This window comes from Lygodium microphyllum, chromosome 3, assembly GCF_053477565.2.
Source record: "Lygodium microphyllum isolate KBCC chromosome 3, Lygodium_microphyllum_v1.1.10, whole genome shotgun sequence".
Taxonomy (NCBI): domain Eukaryota; kingdom Viridiplantae; phylum Streptophyta; class Polypodiopsida; order Schizaeales; family Lygodiaceae; genus Lygodium; species Lygodium microphyllum.
The window spans coordinates 75,801,561-75,823,159 of NC_141137.1; the positions used below are offsets into that span (position 1 = coordinate 75,801,561).

Consider the following 21,599-nt stretch of genomic DNA (forward strand, 5'->3'; position numbering starts at 1 on the left):
GAAAGTAGGCCCATGAGAAAATCAAGCACCTCAAAATGTCCTAAAACTTATATTGAGCCCTTTCACACACCATAGCATCCACGGCCTCTTGGGCAGCTCACTTGACTTTTTTTCTCTCATTTTTTTTCATTTTCAAGTTTTTAATTGAAATTCCAAATTTAATAATTACAATGTCATACACAAATACAATATGAGACATTAAAAGATTGAATACAAAACAAAGGTTTTTCATTATGTATTTGTAATATTCCCCCCTCCCCCTTTGCATAGGAACCCCCCCTATAATTTTAAAGTTAATGCAAATTTTTTTATTCCCCCCTTTCAATGCCAAACACGTGGCGAGGAGGGGAAGAAGTAGGTGATGATGACAAAGTAGAAGAAGATGACAACAATGTTGAAAAGGGAGGCCACGTGGCCTACTATCCCTTGGCTCCCTCGACCACAATCTGTAGCCAACAAGGAGGTTGCGAACCTCTGCTGCCATGCACCAAGATGACAAGTGGTGGGTTGGGTGAGACCACCACTCCACTTCCTCCCCACCTCCCTTGTAATACCCCCCCCAACCCCCATGAAATGAGAAGAAAATGACATGTTGATTGGCAAAGGGGAGAGAGAGAGAGAGAGAGAGAGAGAGAGAGAGAGAGAGAGAGAGAGAGAGAGAGAGAGAGAGAGAGAGAGAGAGAGAGAGAGAAACAAAGAGAACATTCTAGAAGATTCCTTTTGTCCCCCCTGCTTGGAGGGTGATCACACACACCTCCCCTCTTTCAACCCCGTGAGCTTATTTTCCCATTTTCTCCCCCCTTTATTTGAATAAGAGGCTACTAAAATCCTTACGAGGGTTGTGTCTAGAAGAGAGGAAGATCAAGAATAGCCCCCAAGTGAATAATGTTGCATGCGAGTGGCAATCCCACAACCCGCAATGAAGCTTCGGGCAAGGGTATCACTGCCAATACAACTATGGTACCAAATATAAATAGTACATTTCTAAGTTGTTACATGCTTGCTTTGATTCCCACATGAGATATGTTAGGTCTTGTACTATACCACGTGATTCATTGAAAAGGATGAAATTCATCTCAAATATTTAAAAGGTTGAGTTTTTGAAATGCATGTATCAAGAGAAGTTAATTGCATGTAGTTGCTATGCAATAAATCCATACATAGTATAAGCAACATATAAAATTCTAAAGTATTGTGGCATTGAGCTAGAATCTAGGGTTTCTTGATATTTGGGCTCTTAGGCTAAGTACTTTTGAAGTATCCAAACTTTAAACTGGGACTTTCCTATTCACAATTCTTAATGATATATATATTTAGCAATTATGCAACTTGTATCCCTTGACTAATTCTTCATTGTAGTTTCCCTATCATCAAATTAGCCTTATGCAACTAAGTTGGTTTAAAAGGAACAATCAAAATGCCATATCATAACAATAGGAGAATGTTCAAGCTACTACCTTACATGAATTCATGCGCATAACGAAGCGATATAGCCTATGACTCATGAATAGAGAAGATGGGAATTAATACCTAGGTACTTGGAGATGAATTATCCATACCCAACATTGTATTCACATTAACGGTAATGACCGGTGGCTCCATTGTTTGACTCAGGATTGCTGTTGTTGCACATCTCCCTCCGTTTGGGAGCCATACCTTTAGTCTATAAATCTCTCTCTCCCTCCCTCTAATAAGAGAGAATAGCGTGTCAGGGCGACTCTCTATTGCAAAAAAAAGGGTGGGGAGATAAACTCGTGGAGATGAGGCCAAGGGTAATCGTGTGTGGTCACCCTCTAAGGAGGGAAAGAGGAATGAGATCCTTTAAAGAGTCTCTCTCTCTCTCTCACACTCACTCTCTCACTCTCTCCCTCTCTCTCTTCCTCTTTCATCATATCTTCACCATAACCAAGCCTGGCCAGCTAACATAAGTTTGGCTATCATTGCTTGATTTGTGGAGGCAATTCCCGAAGTAGAAAAATAATCATCCATCGACTCAATCTATATCTCTGCCTCTGCTACGACATCTATTCCTTCTCCACCAAACTCGGGTGGCTTAATTTTCTTGGGAAGGAATCTTTTCTCTTGCATGTCAGCATTCGTGGGTGTAGATGGTGCCTGAGAGTCAAGTCATACCACTTAGGTTATTCTATTTAGGATATGCCTACGAACCATACATTAATAAATCATGCAACATTACAAAGTTTCACTCTGATACCAAATGTGACGTGCCCGCATATCCACTATCCAAGCATAATTTAGAAGTCCATCAAGAAATAAATCTAAGCGTCACCACCCCGCACTGCCATGGAATGTTCTGGGGTTTGTTGCCTGGGGTTTCCTGAACTCGCCTCGCAACAAAACGTTCACAGTCGGAATCCACTAGGATCGACCTCAAATCTGGGTTCTTACCAATCAAGGTCTCCTAATAGCATTCTAGTGTCGGGTTTTGACATCCTACTTTACGTAGAGATACCCAATCCGAAGCAGATCCATTCCGCACTTGGTTCAAAGAGAATGGAAAATGAGAGGGATGCAGTACTCAACCTCTCTACCCATAGGACATAGTCCCATTCTAGTCCCCTCTAAAACGACATGAATCGGGTTCTCAGCTAACAATTCCTAAAGGCCGAATGGTAAAAGCTTGTGAGAAGCCTCCCAGTTATCTAGGACTACCCTTCTGTAGGACAGACCCATCAGGGTTTTGCCCACCCGCTTCCCTTGATAGCTTTAGTTTTCTAATTAGGTCATATCACATTTATGTGCGACATTTAAAAACAACTTCCTTAGTTAAGACTTTTAGGGAATAGGGTTCATTTGCATAATTTACAGCACAAACACAAATACAGAGCAAGAGTCCTTTTGACAAAAAAGTTTGTTAACTTATTTTCCAGTTAATCTTTGTCTCTTGCCTATACAAGAGAATTATATATCCCTTGTGTCCAACATAAGTGCTCGGTACAAATCACATGGAACCATAATTTCCATCGAGTATCTTGAATAAGATCATCCAATGCCCTAGACATTGGGCTCACGATAGACTTCAACTCTATTCTGGACTAAGCAAGGGGTGTTCAGAGCTCCACTGACCCCAAGCGACCTAGGAGTGAGACAAAACTTCTGTGGTTGGCCTTTTCACCACTCGACCTTCGACCCATGAATCGAGCAGTGCCCTCTTGGGTTGAAGTGCGGTGTGACCTTGGAGATTATTCATCTACACAAAATATCCTTCATTAATTAATCCAATTAAGAATCAAGCACAATCAAGGCAATCAACCTAATATCATCTTCCAGGAAAACATTCCTTTATTTCCCATGGCAACTTGTCATCATCACTAACCCCTACCATGCATTTACCTTTAAATTAAGTACTTGGAATAATCATCCAAACCACAATCCAACAATCAGTTGATTGTACAAGCATTTAGCTTATTGTTTGATTAACCAATAGAACAATGGTATTCCTTTTCAAACATTGCAAGAATAGATGCGATAACATTTCCTTTGCACATTTTCTCTCCCCCTTGGGATCAAAGAGCGATACTATGCAAAATGTTTCTTAACACTTCTTTTCCTCGGCTAAGGCATAGGTTAAGGGTTCAAACATTGTATGTGATGTAAGTTCTATAGGTCACTTACATTGATCAATAATCCAGCCTTGAATTGGATTGGTGGAAGTTATAGTTAATAGACGGATCTTAAGACATCTTAGTTTCAACCCTTATGATTAATTTCTTGTACTAGCCCCCCTAGTCAAGCCATGAAGCAACAGGAAATTATTGCCATATATCGAACATGTTATAGGCATAATGTATAAGCAGTCAATAAGATAAGTGCTAGATAATCTCAAGTAAATTGGACTCTAACAAGCCTTGCATTGAGCTAGAATCTAGGGTTTCTTGATATTTGGGCTTTTAGGCTCAGTACTTTTGAAGTATCCAAAACTTTAAACTGGGACTTTCCTATTCACAATTCTTAATGATATGTTTTTATAGCAATTATGTGACTTGTATCCCTTGACTAATTCTTCCTTGTAGTTTTGTTATCATCAAATTACCCATATGCAACTAAGTTGGGTTAAAAGGAACAATCAAAATGCTAGGTTATAACAACAGGAGTAAATTCAAGCTACTATCTTACATGAATTCATGTGCATAATGAAGCGATATAGCCTATGACTCACGAATAGAGAAGATGGGAACTAATACCTAGGTATTCGGAGATGAATTATCAGTACCCAACATTGTATTCGCATTAAGGTAATGCCGTGGACTGGTGGCTCCATTGTTAGACGTGGGATTGCTGTTGGTGCGCGTCTCTCTACGTTTGGGAGCCATACCTTCATCCTATAAATATCTATCTCCTTCTCTCTCGTCAGAGAGAATAGCATGTCGTGGCGACTCTCTTCTATTGCAAAAAAAAGGTGGGGGAGATAAACTCGTAGAGATGAGGCTAAGGGTAATCGTGTGTGGTCACCCCCTAAGGAGGGGAAGAGGAATGGGATCCTTCAAAGAGTCTCTCTCTCTCTCTCTCTCTCTCTCTCTCTCTCTCTCTCTCTCTCTCTCTCTCTCTCTCTCTCTCTCTCTCTTTGTGTCCCTCTTTCACCATTGCTTCACCATAACCGAGCCTTGATAACTAACTTAAGTTGGTTATCGTTGCTTGATTTGTGGAGGCAATTCTTGAATTAGAGAAATAATCATCCATCGACTCAATCCATATCTCCGCCTATGCTGGGTTGTTGTTAACCCCAAGCCAAGATGGCAAAAACCCCAAGCCAAGATGGCGAAAAATGGAGAAAAATCAAAGGAAGTTGAACAAAAAGAGTGAAGACACACAAGCGGCTCCTAAAGATGAACCGGGGCAAAAAGTGCAACCATAAAAGAAAAGGTGCCTCAAAAAACTCAAAAAATCTTTGTAAAAGAGCATCAGGCTCCCTCCTGTGCCCATTGTAAAATATTAGATGGGTGTAGGCTAGAGGCACGGGGCTAAAAGAGGAAAATGGAAAAAGGACCTTGCCACAATGGCCGATCATGTAAAAAAGGGATGGGTGCCCATGGGATTTTAGGGTTTGTATATATAAAGTTCAAAAAGTAAATAAGAGATCATTCTTTGGTGTGTGGCAAAAGGAGTCTTCTTCTTCTTCTCTCCTTCTCACCTTCTTGCTTGTGTGTGCTCTTGAGAGAGGGAGTGTGAGAGTGTAAGGGAGTGAGTGTGTGGGAGAGTGAGGGATCAAGAGGGTGAAGCTCTTCACCATCTCCTCTTCTTCTTCTTCTCTCCGCTTCTCTCTCGTCTTGTGCGCGTGGCTATGGAGGTGGAGGAGGCTTGAGGATGCTTGAGCTAATATCTAGGATCGTGGAGCTACCAGTGTGTGGAAGAGAGGAGGAAACTCATATCAGCGTTAAGGTAATCTCACTATACCCGTAGGATCGACGGCCCGTCGGCTTGGTGAGAGATAGCCATTAGAGCTTGCTTGGAATGCTTGAAACAATAAGCGGTCCGTGGGTCTTGGCGGTTGAGCGAAAGCTCCCACATTTTGGTTCCGTTTTTCCGGGACCAACGGATTCAAGCTTGAGCACTTGCACGCCTCATATCGAGCATCGAAGTAAGGGATTCATCCTCGAAACGAAGCTTGAGATAGGTAGGAAGTTTGGGTGTTTTTTATCTTCAAAACAAGTAAGTATTTTGGGTTATTTTGTTTGTTTGATAACTAGGAAACATGGAGAAATCAGTTTAGTACTTTTCTTTTGATTCATGTTGCATTTAGAGTAGGATAGGATTAGGAAATTGCACCGGAGAAGGGTAGGGTTTACTGTTGCAAAACAAGGCAAACAAGGCAAAAAATCATGCAAAAAGGGCAAAAATCTCGCTTGTGATGCTTAAGAATGGTAAGTGAGTGATTGGGGGTGTCAACACCATACCTAGGAAGGGGTATAAGAGCCAAAAGGCCAAGGAAACACTCATTTGCAATAGTTCAGTGTGAAAGAGAGAGGTGTATACTGGCCGACAAGCCCGTCACTCCATCCGGGTATATGAATCCCTTCTCTTGCTCCCCTAAGTCGAATCTGGAAGGTTATGCCTGGTATGACTGAGTGAAGCACGAGAGACGATGGAAATCGAGTCTCTGCTATTTACGTGCACCGCGCTCGGCCCATCCTAGTGACCACTCTTGGGCCGAGTCCCAGAATCGGCCCTCGGCCACGTGTCGAATTCGGCCCATCCGACCAAAACCCTAATCGGCCCATCCAAGTTTATAATTCAGACAGTGAACAAACTCGGCCCTTGGCCCACTTGCCTTGGCCCGTCCGAACAACCTTGTCCGAGTCAACTGCTTGGCCCAAGTGACCCTGTTCGAGTTCACCCTGTCCAAGTCCCCAGATTTGGCCCTCGGCCCATGCACCTCGGCCTGTCCGAGTAACCCATTCGGACCCTACAATTCGGACCAGTTGGACCGAGTGTAGACTTTTGTGAGACCTTCAGAAAATTAACTTGACCCAGCTAGGACTCAATAGCTTAGACTGTCGAAAGCCCATAGGGCACTCAAAAAACTTGATTCTGGCACACGGAATAGGCAAAGTAGGAGGGCGCTGCTGCTTAGCAGCTAGGAGTGGGCAGTTGCGAGACCTAGAGGCCCAGATGCGACCCGTTGAGCTGTAAGGCCTGATCTGACCAGAAACGAACAAGGCAACATTTTAGGAAAACCCTAAACCCTAACAAGACGGCTAGGAAGTGACCAACAAGCCTATTTGGCCCAAAACAACGCAAGAGTGCATAAGACGACTAGGAAGTGGTTGCTGCACTCACCCTAAATTTTTGCACTTGAAGTACACTTAAGGAAACTGAAAGCCTGATTGAGCACGAGTGCACGAGGAAGGACACATTGAGTGGCCATGAATTGAGGACTGTATTAAATAACTGAAGGAACTCACCTAGATAAACCACTCAAGGAACCCACCAATAGGAGAAAACCCAATGCAAAGACAAATCGTCAATGATCAGAGGTAGGACCAAGCAAGGGACGTCGATGAAGTGGATCTGCCAAGCCTACTGAACCTAATCGATAGCTTGGTGGAGCACGACAACTCGACAATGGCAGAGAAAAGTTCAGACCACAGATACAACGAGGAATTCGACTGAGGAGCCTTCCCAGATGTAGTTCAGCACCTGATCAGTAGTTATGATACTCATGCTCGGTACGAGCACCGTGGTAGAACGGCGGAGGCTATCATTGCAGATCTAGAAGAGGGGAGAAAGCTGGCCCGCAAGGCATTGCAAAGCATGGCTGAGTACAATAGGGATCATCAAGCTAGGAACCAAAGGCAAGGCATGGAGTTGCGAGAGGTGCAGTGAGTACTGAACTTGGCTGGTAGGAATAGAACGGACCATGAGAGGGCACTAGAAGGAGACTTAACATTGAGTGAGCTTCTGATTAAGTGACTGCTCGATAACACGGCTGCAGAGCAAAGTGCCATGGCTCTAGTGACATCGCTGCTCTCAGGATTAGGAGTAAACCAAGGCTCAAAGAGCCAGGCTAAAATCCCTATTGTTGCCAAGAAACTCGATAAGTACCAGCCCCATGACAATCCTTACAGCTTTGTCAAGCGGTTTGAGCAAGTCTGCGAAGCCAACGGCCTCAATGACTTGACTCAACGCTCGCAAGCGTTCGGGCTTTGCTTGGGCGACAAGGGTAGGACGTGGTATATGAGCTTAGATAACGCGGAGCAAGCCAACTTCGATGGCGTCAAGGATCTCTTCATTAAGAGATTTGTCGAGCTAGGATACTCCGATAATCTACTCATATGCTTGATGAACGTCAAGCAGAAAGAGAAGGAGGACATTTGTGACTACGTGACCCATGTACGAAGTCTCTTTAAGAGAATCCCTACTGGAGAACGACCGACTGAAAGAGCAGTGTCAACTGTATTCATAAGCGGGATTCAGAACGAGGAGCTATACAAGGCTTTGGCAGGCAACTCGAGCTTGCAGCGAGACGTGCTAGCCAGGGTCTTTGAGGAGGCCATCCGAGTGGATGATTAGCTGAAGGAGCGGAGCTCTAGAAGTGCGAATGTAGAAGAGACCACTTCACGAAGCTCAGAGAGGCTATCATCCTCAAGCAAGCGATCAGCACCAGCAACCCAGGATAAGGGAAAAGCCACCGGAACGAATCAAGACTTGGATAATGTTAAAATGGAACTAGCCAAGTTGCAAGAAATGTTGAGAAGACCAATGCGTCCACACATCCAATGTGTATACTGTGGTGGAAACCACTTGCCAGTCGAGTGTCAAGACCCTAGGTCACGACCTTGCGCTAACTGTGGCAGGTTCGGTCATGACATTCCACATTGTAGACTGCGAAAGAGACTTCCATACTCACAACCATACAGCCAGCCTTACATAGTGAGCAGGCCGTAGCCATTCTTCGGAAGGGGAGCCCCATTGGCCCTTCCCATGCCCAACGACGTTAAGCCGGCCATTCCTAGAATGGAGATAAATCCTACATGCATTCCTAGACGGCCTGGTCCTTACGTAACCCACCCACTGAGTGACGCTCCTGTCCACTATATGGAAGAACCAAATGAGGAGGAAGCTTATATATGCCCTTATGTTTCGTAGGACGATGAGGGCAATGCTGTCCTCATGGACTATCGACCAGTCCCGGTGATGGCGTTGGGAAGAGGACGAGGTAAGGGCCTAGGAGGGCAGCCAAAGGACCCAATTACCTATTGGACCTGTGGCCATCTAGGTCATGTCTCATCGCGTTCCCTGAGAGGGAGCAACAAAATAGAGATAAGGCCGACCAAAGGTGCGTTGAGTGCGGAATCACTCATCTTTTAGTTGATTGCCCAAGGAGGAAGCTGTCACCTGGTTCAGCCAATGAGCGGTCTGTCCCATTGGGGCTGTTCAATGACGAGAACCATGACGGGGAGGCCACCCCTATCCTGTTGCGGGTCATGACCCGTGCCCAAACGAAGCAAGATGGCATCTCTCTGCCAGGACCTAGCAATCTGGATGTAGCCTCGATAGGAAAGAAGAGCCGTAGATGGCGGAAGAGGAAGTCAAAAGCTAAAATCGCACTAAAGACTGAGAGTGTTACAACTCTTCCCACTGGAAAGAAGGTCTCTGATGCAGAAGCAGAGACGTCAGCCCTTATGACGGCCGAAAAGGGAAGCGCTAAGGTAGGGGAGTACCCGTAACCGAAGTGACAATTAGAGGCCATAGAGAAGGTGAGGGAATGGCTAAAGGAAGCCTAAGAACACCTAAAGGACGCTGAGCCCATCATGGAGGATGGGATCGCTGACCTCTCTAGCATAAGTACACCGACCTCACTCCCACAGCCAAAGTCAAGAGAAGCAACCATACCACAAGAGGTGCCATTAAGGCCAAGCCTGGACGCTGCTACAGGGCTATGGTTCAATCACGGCCACTGGTCAGGAAAATCCAGGTTAAGAGAGAGACGAACACCCAATGATCTCCTAACTACACTAGTGACTACCCCTGTAACACTCAGTCTGGGAGATCTACTTAGGCAGCACCCCACCCTATGGCAGGACCTTAAGCAGTGGGTTGAAGGGACACAAGAGGAGGTCACGATAGACCCTCATGACCATGAGGCAGAAATGCAAATACCGAGTTTGACGCTGCACACTGCGCCCAAGTCCTTGCATGTCAATGCCTTTTGGGAAGGCTCCGAAATGCATGCAGTCTTGCCAGTTTTAGCCCTAGGCGACAGAACGAGGAAGGGAATCGTAGACACGGGGGCCAGGGTTAGTGTGCTTAGCTACACAATGCTTCAAACTTGGGGAAACCCACCTGTTGAGACTGCTAGGTTTAATGTCACACTAGCAAACGGTATGAGAGTTAAGCCATTCGGGGTGCTTAAGAATTGGCTAGTGAAGATCGCAGGTGTCTAGTTCTCCGTTGACTTTATAGTCATGAAGGAAGTGGACTACGACATCCTATTAGGCCATCCCTGGATGTGCAGCGCTAGGGTCATCAAAGATTGGGGTAACGGATTAATCTTCCTTGGCAATAGGACGGACGCTGTGAGAGTAGGGATGGACACCTGGAAGACCTCATCTGTCAACTTAGATGCCATCTCTACTATGCTCAAGGGCAATACGCAGGCCAAGAAGTCCTACAGGCCCTTGACTAGGTATATCCCATGCCCAGAGGATGAGCAGGATTGGATGCATATCCTTGCTACAATCGACCTATTTTTCTCTAATCACGAAGCACATGAGCAGGCCATCAAAACAATCGGTAAGACTGATGACACACCCTCCGAGCCAGTCTGCATGATGGTAGGAAGCCTTCAAGGGAAGCTAAAGCCCATCAACTCCCATGTTCCAACTGACAAAAGGGAACTCCAAGAGATACTGGAATATCTATTGGACAAGCTAGCTGGCAATCCAACTGCAAATCTCAAACCACTCCAGGATCTCCTACATGGACCCAAGTGATAATGGACTAGAGTGCATGACTTAAACCTCATGTATAACTGGGCCCTGATGTGCCTGACCAACGACCAAGGACAGACCGAGTCCTAGGAGATGACGAGTAGTCTGATGAAGAAAATTTGAACGACGAATACGAAGACTGCCAGTCCTTCAGTGATGAAAGTGACGGTGAGGTAGATACTATGGAATACGACACTGAAGGACAAGAAATAGAGCAATACGGGCAGACTCCAAGCCACAGAGAAGGAGTATATTCGGGAGGGGCGAGGAGTCCTGAGCGTGGAATGTGACCACGCCTGGTTGGAACACGTAGGATCCATAGACCTCGAGTAAGAAGGACTAGCCCAGCGAGGAATGACGTCGATATTGAGAATTGAATCACCATCTGAACTGCGCCCACCAGGAGAGACCTCCTCTTCTAGCGAAGGAGGGGGATTCGACTCTGACTCAGAGGTTAGCTCGGATAGTGATCCAAAGATCCCTAGGCCACCCACAACCAAACGCACCAAGGGGTACCTACCGGTCCACTTGAGGCGTGGGGGAGTGAGACAGGATAAGGCAAAACAACCCAGGGAGGATCGAACAGAAGAATAGTGAAAGCCGTAGGACCTCCCTAAACGATTCACGAAATTCAAAAATGGGCATAGGATGGTAGTGCTATTAGGTGCCAAGCATCAAGCACAAACAAGCGAACCAATCGAGGGACCATCCAGGATCAAGGAGATGGACCTAGCCTAAGAAGGGGAACCACCCCGACCAGTCTTCATTGCTGATGATTTGACTAATGAAGAAGAAGCGAGTCTTGTCGCCCTCTTGTGAGAGTACATAGACGTGTTTACCTGGTCCTTAGGGAAACTTAAGGGGGTAGACCCAAGTGTCGTGACCCACAACATACCCATGACACCAGCAGACGCAATACCGGTCAAGCAGCGACCGTACCCTATGAATCCTAAACATAGTCATGCTGTCAAGGAGGAGATTGATAAGCTAATGAGAGCAAGATTCATTTATGATATTGAGCATACGAACTAGTATCACCCATAGTCATTGTGATGAAGAAAAATGGAAAAATCCGAGTGTGCATCAATTACAAGAAGGTGAACGCTGCCACCAAGAGGGACAACTATCCATTGTCGTACACCGAGCACATGCTGGAGAGAGTGGCAGGCAAGGAAGCCTACAGCTTCCTAGATGGCTTCTCAGGGTACAACTAGGTCCAAGTGCATCCTGCTAACAGGCATAAGACTGCCTTCGCCACTGAGTGGGGTGTCTTTGCGTACATAGTCATGTCCTTCGGGTTGACTAATGCCCCTGCCACTTTCCAATGCCTCATGTGCACCATCTTTAAGGACATGCTTCGCAAGGAGTTAGAAGTCTTTGTCGACAATCTCTGTGTCCACTCCACATGGGTCGAACACTTAGACAAACTCCGAGCAGTCTTTAAGCGGTGTCATTTATACCACCTCTCCTTGAACCCCTTAAAGTGCCAGTTTTGGGTGAAGCATGGATGCATTCTAGGGCACGTGGTATCAAAGAACGGCATTGCCACCGACTTCTCGAAGGTCAGGGTCATTGTCGACCTTCCACCCCCGAGCAACTACAAAGGAGTTCAATGCTTCCTAGGCCATACCAGGTACTATCGGCGGTTTGTACTCAATTATGCGTTCATCGCCAGACCATTGTACAAACTGCTTATAGTCTTCAAATGGACTGAAGCATGCCAAAGGGCATATGAAGAGTTGAAGAAGGCTCTAACCACAACACCAATCCTACGAGCCCCAGATTGGACCATCACCTTCCACGTGCATATCGATGCTTCTAAGTTTGCCGTGGAACACAATTTAGACTATCCAGTGAGCTTTGCTAGCAGACAACTCATTGAGACAGAAATGAATTACTCAACGACGGAAAGAGAAGGACTAGCCATGGTATTCGCAGTGAAGAAATTTCGGCATTACCTCTTGGCCACGCCCTTCACCTTTTTTGTGGACTGTCAAACCTTGCTATATCTAGTAAACAAACCTTGTGCTACAGGACGCATAGCTCTATGGCTCCTTCTGCTTTTGGAGTTCGACTTCTCTGTAGTGGTACGAAAGGGAAAGCACCATTACATGGCCGATCACATGTCGCGCATTCCCACCGGAGAAGCCACTAGGCAAGGTGTTATTGATAAACTACCCGACGCCCATCTGTTTAACCTCTCCAGTGAGAGAGACCTGTTTAGGGCCGATCTGACACCATATTGTGCAGATGACATAGTCCAAGTGCTTGAGCATGGACTGCCTGACCGACCAATAGAAAAAGCCCGGCTTAGGAGATTAATTCTCAAGATCCAGCCTTATCAACTGATTGCAGGCCAACTCTACAGGCTGGTGCAAGAGGGATTGTTGCGCAGGTGCGTGTGCGAATATGAGGTGCACGATGTGCTCTCAGAAGTGCATGGTGGCATTGTTGGAGGGCATTTTAGCGGAGATACGATAGCACGAAAAGTGTTACAGTCTCAACTGTGGTGGCCCATGCTTTTCTGCGATGCAGCACGATTCGTCAAGCACTATGACGAGTGCCAGCGGGGACGAAGGTCCCAATTTGCAAGGATCGAATGAAATTAACCCTGGTTATTGCTCGACAACCCTTCGAAAAATGGAAAATTGATTTCATTGGGCCCATCAGTCCTGCAGCACAGTATTCGTAGGCCAAGTACATCATTGTGGCCACACAGACTACCTCACTAAGTGGGCAGAAGCGCGAGCCACACGAAAAAATTCCAGAACGACGGCTAAGTTCTTATGGGAGCAAGTAATCTCATGATTCGGTTGCCCCATCGAACTGGTCAGTGACCAAGGTACGCACTTCATCAATGAAGTGATCGCACACCTCCTGTACACCTTCCTCATCATCCATCGCAAATCCTCGCTGTACTACCCTCAGGCAAATGGCCAAGCCAAATCAACAAATAAGGTTATCATCAATGTCCTAACCAAGGTCGTTTCTGCTTCATGCAGTGACTGGGACAACAAGTTGATGGTAGCTCTATGGGCTTACCGAACCGCCTATAAAACGGCTGTCGATCAAACCCCCTTTAGGCTGATATATGGGACAGAAGTGATTCTATTGGTAGAGTTTTTTTTCCCTAGCCTGAGAATAGTGCTTCAAGAGCGATGGGAAGGAAAGGAGGCATGGACGCAGCGACTAGTTGAGCTCGAAGTCTCTCAGAGACTCGTCTTCTTGCTACCCATGCACTGATATGCGAAAAAGCCCGACGCAAGAGCTGGTTTGATGAGCACATCAAGCAACGCGAGTTTGAACAGGGTGACGTAGTGCTCCTCTAGTCAGTTAAAGGGCATAAGAAAAAGATGAAATTAGAGGTCTTGGACCATTCAAGGTTCATGCAATCAGCTGAACAGGCAATGTTGAACTCGAGACCCTAAACGGTGAAGGAATAGGCTTCTTCAATGGCAGTTGTGTCAAGAAGTACTACCCTCCTACGCATCCTTTGCATGAACCACCGATGTTAGAACCGCCTGTCAAGGTCCGAGTAGCCACAATCACTGAAATCAACGATGAGGATGAGGAAACCGTGGAACCCGCATACCTTCGTATCATAGTCATGGCCAAATACAGATGTGCTTTCACCGCCTTGATCGACGAGGGAGCAGACTTCAACGTCCTGACCTACGATCATTGGACTCAACTTGGCCAGCCACAACTTCAACCCACCACTGCAAAATTAAGCCCATATGGGGCTCATTCCTATGCACTACTCGGCAAGTGCAAGGCAGCCATTTCTATCAAGTCTGAGACTGTTCCAATGCTTTTCTATATGCTGCCAAATGCTAAAAACGCAGGCACAGAGTCACTACTGGGGTGCACCTTCAAAAGCAGACCCACTACAATGTCTACTACGCATCGCAGCGCATCCACCTAGCAATAGGCAACGTTCGCATTGTTACAGCTTTCAGCAAGGGCTGCGCGACCTCATCCCGGGCCACCTAGCCACCGATAGAAACACCCGTAGGCAATTCTAAGGAGGGGGTGGAATGCGGCCGCTACTCCCCGAGTCTCATCGCCCGCAACCCATACCAGCCTAAGCTAAGGCCCCACAATCCCACCTCCAATGGATGCCTAAACAACCACAACAGTCGCCTAGGAGTCGACGCTCCTACCCTCAGAAGACCAGAAATTCTAAACCTAGGAGGCCCAAACGCAGCCATAGGAATAGATGTGTAATCAGTCAGAGATGGGTCCCCAAGGCTCTCTTGCACGCACAAGGCTACTATGAGGGCAATGAGTGGCTATGGATGCCTAAGGCCCACGTGGCCAAAGGCACCACTCGCACGTCAACCTCAAGCTCGATCATCCCGAAAACCGTAAGACCTCGAAACCATGAGCCGCAGAGCTTCCCCAATTCGCAACCATCTAGTCCATCCACGCGTGAACCAACGCAAATCACCCAAGCCTATTAGACCAATCAACAACCGCTAGCTCGAGCATCATTACAAGTAGGAAACGATCCGGGTTTCCAACTCCATCATGAAAGCAATAGGCCATCACACGAGGCCACTGCTAACCTAGCTTTCATCCTAGTGACCCAATCGCAAGCTCCTGAAGTCCTACCACAGCAACTCTCCGTAGTCAAAGGCTCAAGTCCTACCAAACCCCAACCGCCCACAAGCCTTAGGCCCTCTTACGAGAGGAAATCCTTTCTCTCACTAGCAGTTGATTTAGCTGAGGAAACATGGGATGATGTGATGGATTGCATTAAACGACTGGATGCTACTTTTGTGTCACTAGCTCTGAGCTACGATAGCCTCGACTTAGGCCTATTGAATGAATCCTTCGCAGTCGAAGTTCATAAGATGCCTTGTTCTTGGGAAACGTTTGAATTTGCATTTGCAAAAGCCCCTACCTCCACTGCTAAGTTGCTCAGCGGTGAGATCTCAAAAGAGTAGGCAATCAAACAGCGCCTCATCACGTTGAACCACCTCCGCCATCACTGACCAAGAAGTGGCAGAGTTGTCAAAACTAGCTGAGACAAAATCCCAGTTCTTAAGGCATTGGTACAATCTTAGACTGCAATGGGAAGTCGAAGGATGCCGAGTAATGACCAACGCCGAGCAGTGATGCGCTATCAAAATGGCAGAGTATGACCCAAGATACGTCGCTCCGACATCATATCGAGTGTTAACCATGCTGCAAGGCCGTCCTATAAAAGACCACATCAAGGGATACCCCTACCTCGACCACCTGTTGACTGAAGAAGAGTTACACATCGCTAGCCGAGCCAACTCGGCTAACTGATGTTCTCACATAGAACATCAGTTAGCCGAGCCAACTCGGCTAACTGATGTTCTCACATACATCACTTAAGTGGGGATTAAACCCTCTGACCTAGACCGCGATGCCCATCTGGAGTACAACCCCAATTTCTATACCTGGCTCCGTCACAAGTAGCTAACCATGCCGAAAGACCTACACCTTCTAACCCTCATCCTAGGAAGCATTCTTCTCAGACTAAAAGGGGAAGGGGTGAGGTGAATCAGATCAGAAGTAATAAAGCAAATCAAAGCCATGAAGTATGTAGACATGCATGGTGAAAAACGGGTGAGGTAGGAAAGAGGACACAAAAACGTTGAATTAAAAGGCAAAAAGTCAAAGTCTGAAAAGCGAACCTATACGAGACTTTAATGAGTTCATTCAGAAGCATAAAGATTTTTCCATTTTAGCAATTACTATGTCATAAGCACTAACAAAAATTGCGATTATGACAGGAACAAAAAATGTCACAACAGGACCGAGCCCATAGACTCCCCTTCACAGAAGAAGAGAGAACGCGGTACAACATCAACCTGGAGAATCGCGCCTATAATCAGCTGAAATTTGGGACTTTCCACAATTTGGAAGAATTAGTGGCCAAAGAAGAGGCAGCCAGGAGCATCGTGGAAAGTTGTAACCTTAAAAAGTACCTAGAAAGTTTCTCACGAGAACCTGAGCACACGAGCTGTGTGGAATTCCTCAGGACCTACAGTCCCGACGGAGAGTGCGACACTGTCACAGTGGGGAGAGGACGAAATGCTAAGCAGGTGCTGGTCCATCTATCCCCGACCTTGGTGGAAAAGGCACTGGGGCTGGAACCGAAGGTGGAGAAGAAGCAAAAGAGGGACATGTATGCCATGCTGGGGATGAGGAAGGAGGAGGTGCTGACGAACGATGGCATCAGTATCCAAGACATCCCCAGCACAGAAACCAGGCTACAAGCGAAGCTCGTACATGCGCTCTTCTCTAGCCAACACTATAACGCACTGATGCACAGGACCAGCATACAAATCCTGGAAAATGTAGTGGCCCAGACCCTACACGAAGTCGACTGGAGCTACGTGCGCAAGACTATCGATCACGCAGCCTGAGCTCTAGCATTAGGAAGCCTACCACAGTAGGAGGAGAATCACTGATGTCGAAGGCCGCAGAAAGAAAAAGGGCTTCCTCCAAAGCCTAATTCATTGCATATGGGGGCATTTTAATGGTGCTTATCTAGGAGGCCGTAAAGAAAGCAGAAGAGGGAGAGGGAGAAACACTCGACCGATCATCGCCCCATCAACACCAGGACAGGTCTAGCGATAGGATGGAGACAGAGGAAGAAGGGGAAGAACAAAAGAGCAAAAAGTAGGTTAAGGAGACTAAGAAAAAAGTAGTGCAACACCCAATGAGCGAAATCACAATCCCTCAAGGAGGCAGAGGAGAGAGGAAGGAAGAAGAAGCAGGAAGAAGAAGAGACAACGGAACAAGTAAGCCAGGCTAAAAAGCGTCCAAGCGGACAAAGGTGCATCTCTGAGAGTATCCCTGTTTCTAACATGGTTCACACACACAGTCATAAACTGAACTGCTCTCATGCCATCTTTACTGCGAATCCATGCATAAGTAGATCCATCATCCATTACCTTTGTTTCCATGCGCATCTCTGTGATGAATGGCTATCCAAGAATTATAGGATAAGAGCATGAATCCTGCACAAATAAATGGAAATCCTCCTCTACATCACCAATAGAAACCCTGATACTAGGACAGGCATCATACAAATCACTTGCAGTGTTATTGGCAGCTCTCATACGCCACCCATGCTCTACATCCATAGGCCATCTGTTACTCTCATAAACTCCACAAACTATGAGATTAATCTCTGAACCATGATCCACCAATGCAACATAAGGCACCTGTTTCTCTCCAATCTTTACCATCGTCTCTGTAGTTGCCCTAGCCCAATGGCTCCGCGAAAAGTGACTACGCGGTATCAAGACAGGCTCATCAATTTCAGCATAATGCATAGGCTGAACCCTCTTCTCTACCTGCGGAAAAACAGAAGCATTTTCAACCATAACCTCATCCGCATCCTCATCCAACTCCCCAATCAAAACTCCCTATGTATCATGGTAGACAATGCATGTCTTTTCCTCTTCAAAACCTCCTGAAACTGATCCTGAAATTCTCTTTTCGAGATGCCCAAAACCTCAGAAATAGTGAAAGTCACCTCACCGCTAAGTATCTTGTCATTAAAGATTTTCTTCATATCTGTAGATGTCTCAATATCGGACATCAATCTAAACCCTGGCTGTTTTCTCTCTCTAGGCTCTTGCCTCTTTTCTCTCTTTTGAGCATCTTCTATCTGTCGATCTGGCCCTGGTCTTGAAGTCGGTCCTGCAGTAGGTGGAGGAACAAACTCACCCCCTCTAGTCTTCTTAGCTGCACTTGGATTTTCATCATCCCTCTTATGCTTCTCCTCAACAAGTACATTTTCTCCCTGAGACCTAGCCAAATAAGCATAAATAGAGTACCTGTCAACAGGCGAGTCCCAACCTGTCTCTGATCTGATGCTAGAGCTTGCACTAGTCAAAACAGTTTGCTGAATTTTTCCTTTGTTTGCAGTCTCCATAGCATAAGTCCATAGTGCTGACTGAGTCTCTGATCCCTTCTCAATCTGGAATCCATATGTAGAAGCATCACCTCTAGCTGTCACATAAGAAGTACGCGCAGCCATGTCATCCACTAACTTCTTCATTCCACCTTTACCAAAGTTGGTAGCAAGTGGAGCTCCTATCTCAGTCAACCAAATCTTACCATCTTGCCCCCAATATACCAAATTCTTCCTCCTTGCATCCTGAAAAGATTCGCAATCTTTGCAATGCTGATGGTCCGTACTATCACACCAAATACATTTCCGGTCTCTCCTAGGTGCACTAGGAGCACTCCTAGGTGCAGTAGGAATACTAGAAGAAGTAGTAGGCGCAGTCGAAGCAAACTGCTCTTTCAACTTTCCCACCAACTCGGCTTTGACTGACTCTACTGTCAAATCTGTTATGCCTTTGATTATGTCATCAAGAGAGGTAGGCACCGATGGAGCGGATGGTTTTGGAGCAGAAGGTGTAGGCATCGGTCGTGGAACAGGAGGAATAGGTGGAGTGGAAACAGTAGGCACTGGCATAGGCCAAGAAACTAGCTGAGGAGGAGAAGAAATAACAGGGATAGAAGCAGGCATAGGAGCAGATGATGGTGTAGGTGTCATGAAACCATTATGTAGGCGAGTCTTCCATATCCTCCTCTTGGTCAAAGTCGAGACTGCATTCTGAGCATCCTGCCAATCCGTTTTAAGACCCATAGGCTTCGTGCGATCCTCAAGAAGCTCACCCAATTCTTCTTGAAGAGCAGGATCTGCAGCTGGCAAGAAAAGCTCAACTTTTTCAACATCCAATGCTCTTTGTTCAATGGCATCAAGCTGACTATACCTCTCCTCAAATTCTCGAATCAACTCTGAAGCAGCTAGACCTTTGTTTTGCATGTAGACCCACTCTCGGAATGACTGCCGAGTAGCCATACCAAAGTTCTCAAGGAAATATTCTTCTTTCAAGGCCTTCTTAAAATCTTGCCAATGTGTATTTTAAATAAAAAGATCATTCACTTTTGTCCTCAAAGCGGGTGTGACAAGACGAAGGAAATACTTACTCATAAGTCCAGTTGGAACTCCAACCCATCTTGATCTCATATGTCTTCAAATATGCTGAAATATTACGGCCGTCAAATAGCTTCTTCTCATTCTCAACTGCTTCAATAGCCTTAGTCGTGTTGTTTGCATTCTCCTGCTCCGAATAGAGTTGCCTTTGCTGAGACAACTATTGTTGATGCAATTGTTGCTGCTGCTGCATATACAATTGTGTCTGTTGATTTTGGAGTTGCATATACATGGACATATTCTGCAAAATCTGCTTTAGATCCTCTATTGAAGTACTTGACGCAGCAGTCATTGATGGAGCTGAAGTAGAAGACGCAGCCGGAATTGTAGAAGAGGCTGAAATAGAGGCTGAAGTATCTCCCATCCTGAAATTTCTGCGACGCTTTCACGTCGGGTTCACCAAAGATGTCGAAGGGTTTTCGAAAGCAATGTCGCAACCACAGAGGTTCTTGAGAAATTCCAAGACAGAAGATCAATCGAAGCAAATAATCAAGACAAATATGATGCCAAGTAACAATTGTATTACTGCCAAGTTATCTCTGAGCATAGAGAAACATCATAACAAACCACATGTGATCTATGCAATTGATCCGTGCCATGTATACAAGCTCTTATTAGAGTCCAAGCTTATGAGAAGCAAGATTTCAAATGCACACAATTGACAACATTTTCTGCCTGCTTTGCATCATCTATATGTGATTGCAACAGTTGACAAATCTGTTCCACCCTCTCATAAGCAGCATGAAAACTGAGAATAACTCTTCAAATCATGACAATTTGACTCTTGAAAATGACGACTTTCTAAACATAATCAAGCTTCTGATTATAACTGTTATAGCTGGCCATGCTGCAGAAAAGGTTGAAAATGGTGAAGGGAACTAGTGGGATGTTCACATCTAGTTTAAAGAGATGCATCAAGGAGCCATGGTAAAGTCCTGTTTCCATAAACTACTTGCAAGCATGTGACATAACTTCTTAACATATGGCCTTCTGGATAGTATACTGCAATTACAGTAGGGGCTTAGAGCCTTCAAATAGTAGTTAGCTGCCTTTTTCCAACCCCAAATGCATCACCAATTTCTGCTCCACTTGTTAGAATATTGACATTCACAATTCCACAATCACTACTAGTTGGCCCCATTCATCTAAATATGGCCTCATGATTACGAGTAAAAATTGAACTCCTCAAGCCTTGTGGTACAGAGTTATTCATTGCTGGTGCCTCTTCCAAAGTCTGGAATTTGAACACATACAGGACAGGTCCAAAAACATCTTCTTGCACAACGGGTGTATCATGAGAAATTTCCACAACTCTAGGGTGTATCTTTAACTCAACTTGGTCGTCTTGACTTGTGCTAACATTCTTGGTGTACAATACATATCACAGCTCGGGCCCAAAATCTTGTCTGTTCTTTCATGTCTATAGAGCCATCAACTGGGCTGAGATTCGCCAGCTAAGTAGGGGACATCTAGGCTTTTGTATTAATCATGCCTCAGTTCAAACTGCTCTAGTTCTTGAAAGTGTGAAATCTGAGTGGAGACGTCTAAGCTTTTGTATTAATCATGCCTCAGTTCGAACTGCTTTGGTTCTTGAAAGTGTGAAATCTGAGCTTTCCACTGGAAATTACTCCTCTCCACGCTGATGTCTCAATGCAGGAAACATGCTGACAATTCGTGGAGTGATATCGTCTTGGCTAAAGTTGAAACCCAGGTCCATAAACCCCTGGAGTTCTTCAAAATCTACATCAGTCATACTTCTGGAGCTGGGCCGCTTGGCTTTCTGGTTGCTTCCTTCCATTCCTCTTCTTCCGCGTCGTTAGCCTTCTTCCGTCCTGGATCATCGAATATGCGCCTTTCTTTTCGTGCAGTAGCTTCACGGATATATCAAGAGTCTTGTTCAAGGTCCCAAATGCTGTTGAGTGTGCCGATCTTCCCCAGTCCCCGTCGACTCAGAGAAACAATCCTTCCCTCCGTTCAATTCGCACCGTTTCCTGTCCTCCATCCAGATTGCTTCCCGCAAATATACTTCCCGATAAGAATGGCCTGTAGTTCCATTGCGGTTTAGAGAAACTTCATATCAAACAGCAGGCTGATCTATGCGTCGCTCCCAGTACTCATAGGCCCTCCCTCGCTTGACAACAGTCGATCCC

The 21,599-nt window shown here is 45.8% G+C and overlaps 1 protein-coding gene across 1 annotated transcript; it reads right to left on the minus strand.

Annotated features, from left to right (window-relative positions):
• Positions 1–20,804: 20,804 nt before the first annotated feature.
• LOC148038521 (uncharacterized) lies at positions 20,805–21,202 on the minus strand. The gene is made up of 2 exons (XM_087675261.1): positions 21,078–21,202; positions 20,805–20,889 (listed from the first exon to the last, which is right to left on the minus strand). The coding sequence occupies exons 1-2, from the start codon at positions 21,200–21,202 to the stop codon at positions 20,805–20,807; spliced, it is 210 nt and encodes a 69-aa protein (XP_087531387.1).
• Positions 21,203–21,599: the final 397 nt, after the last annotated feature.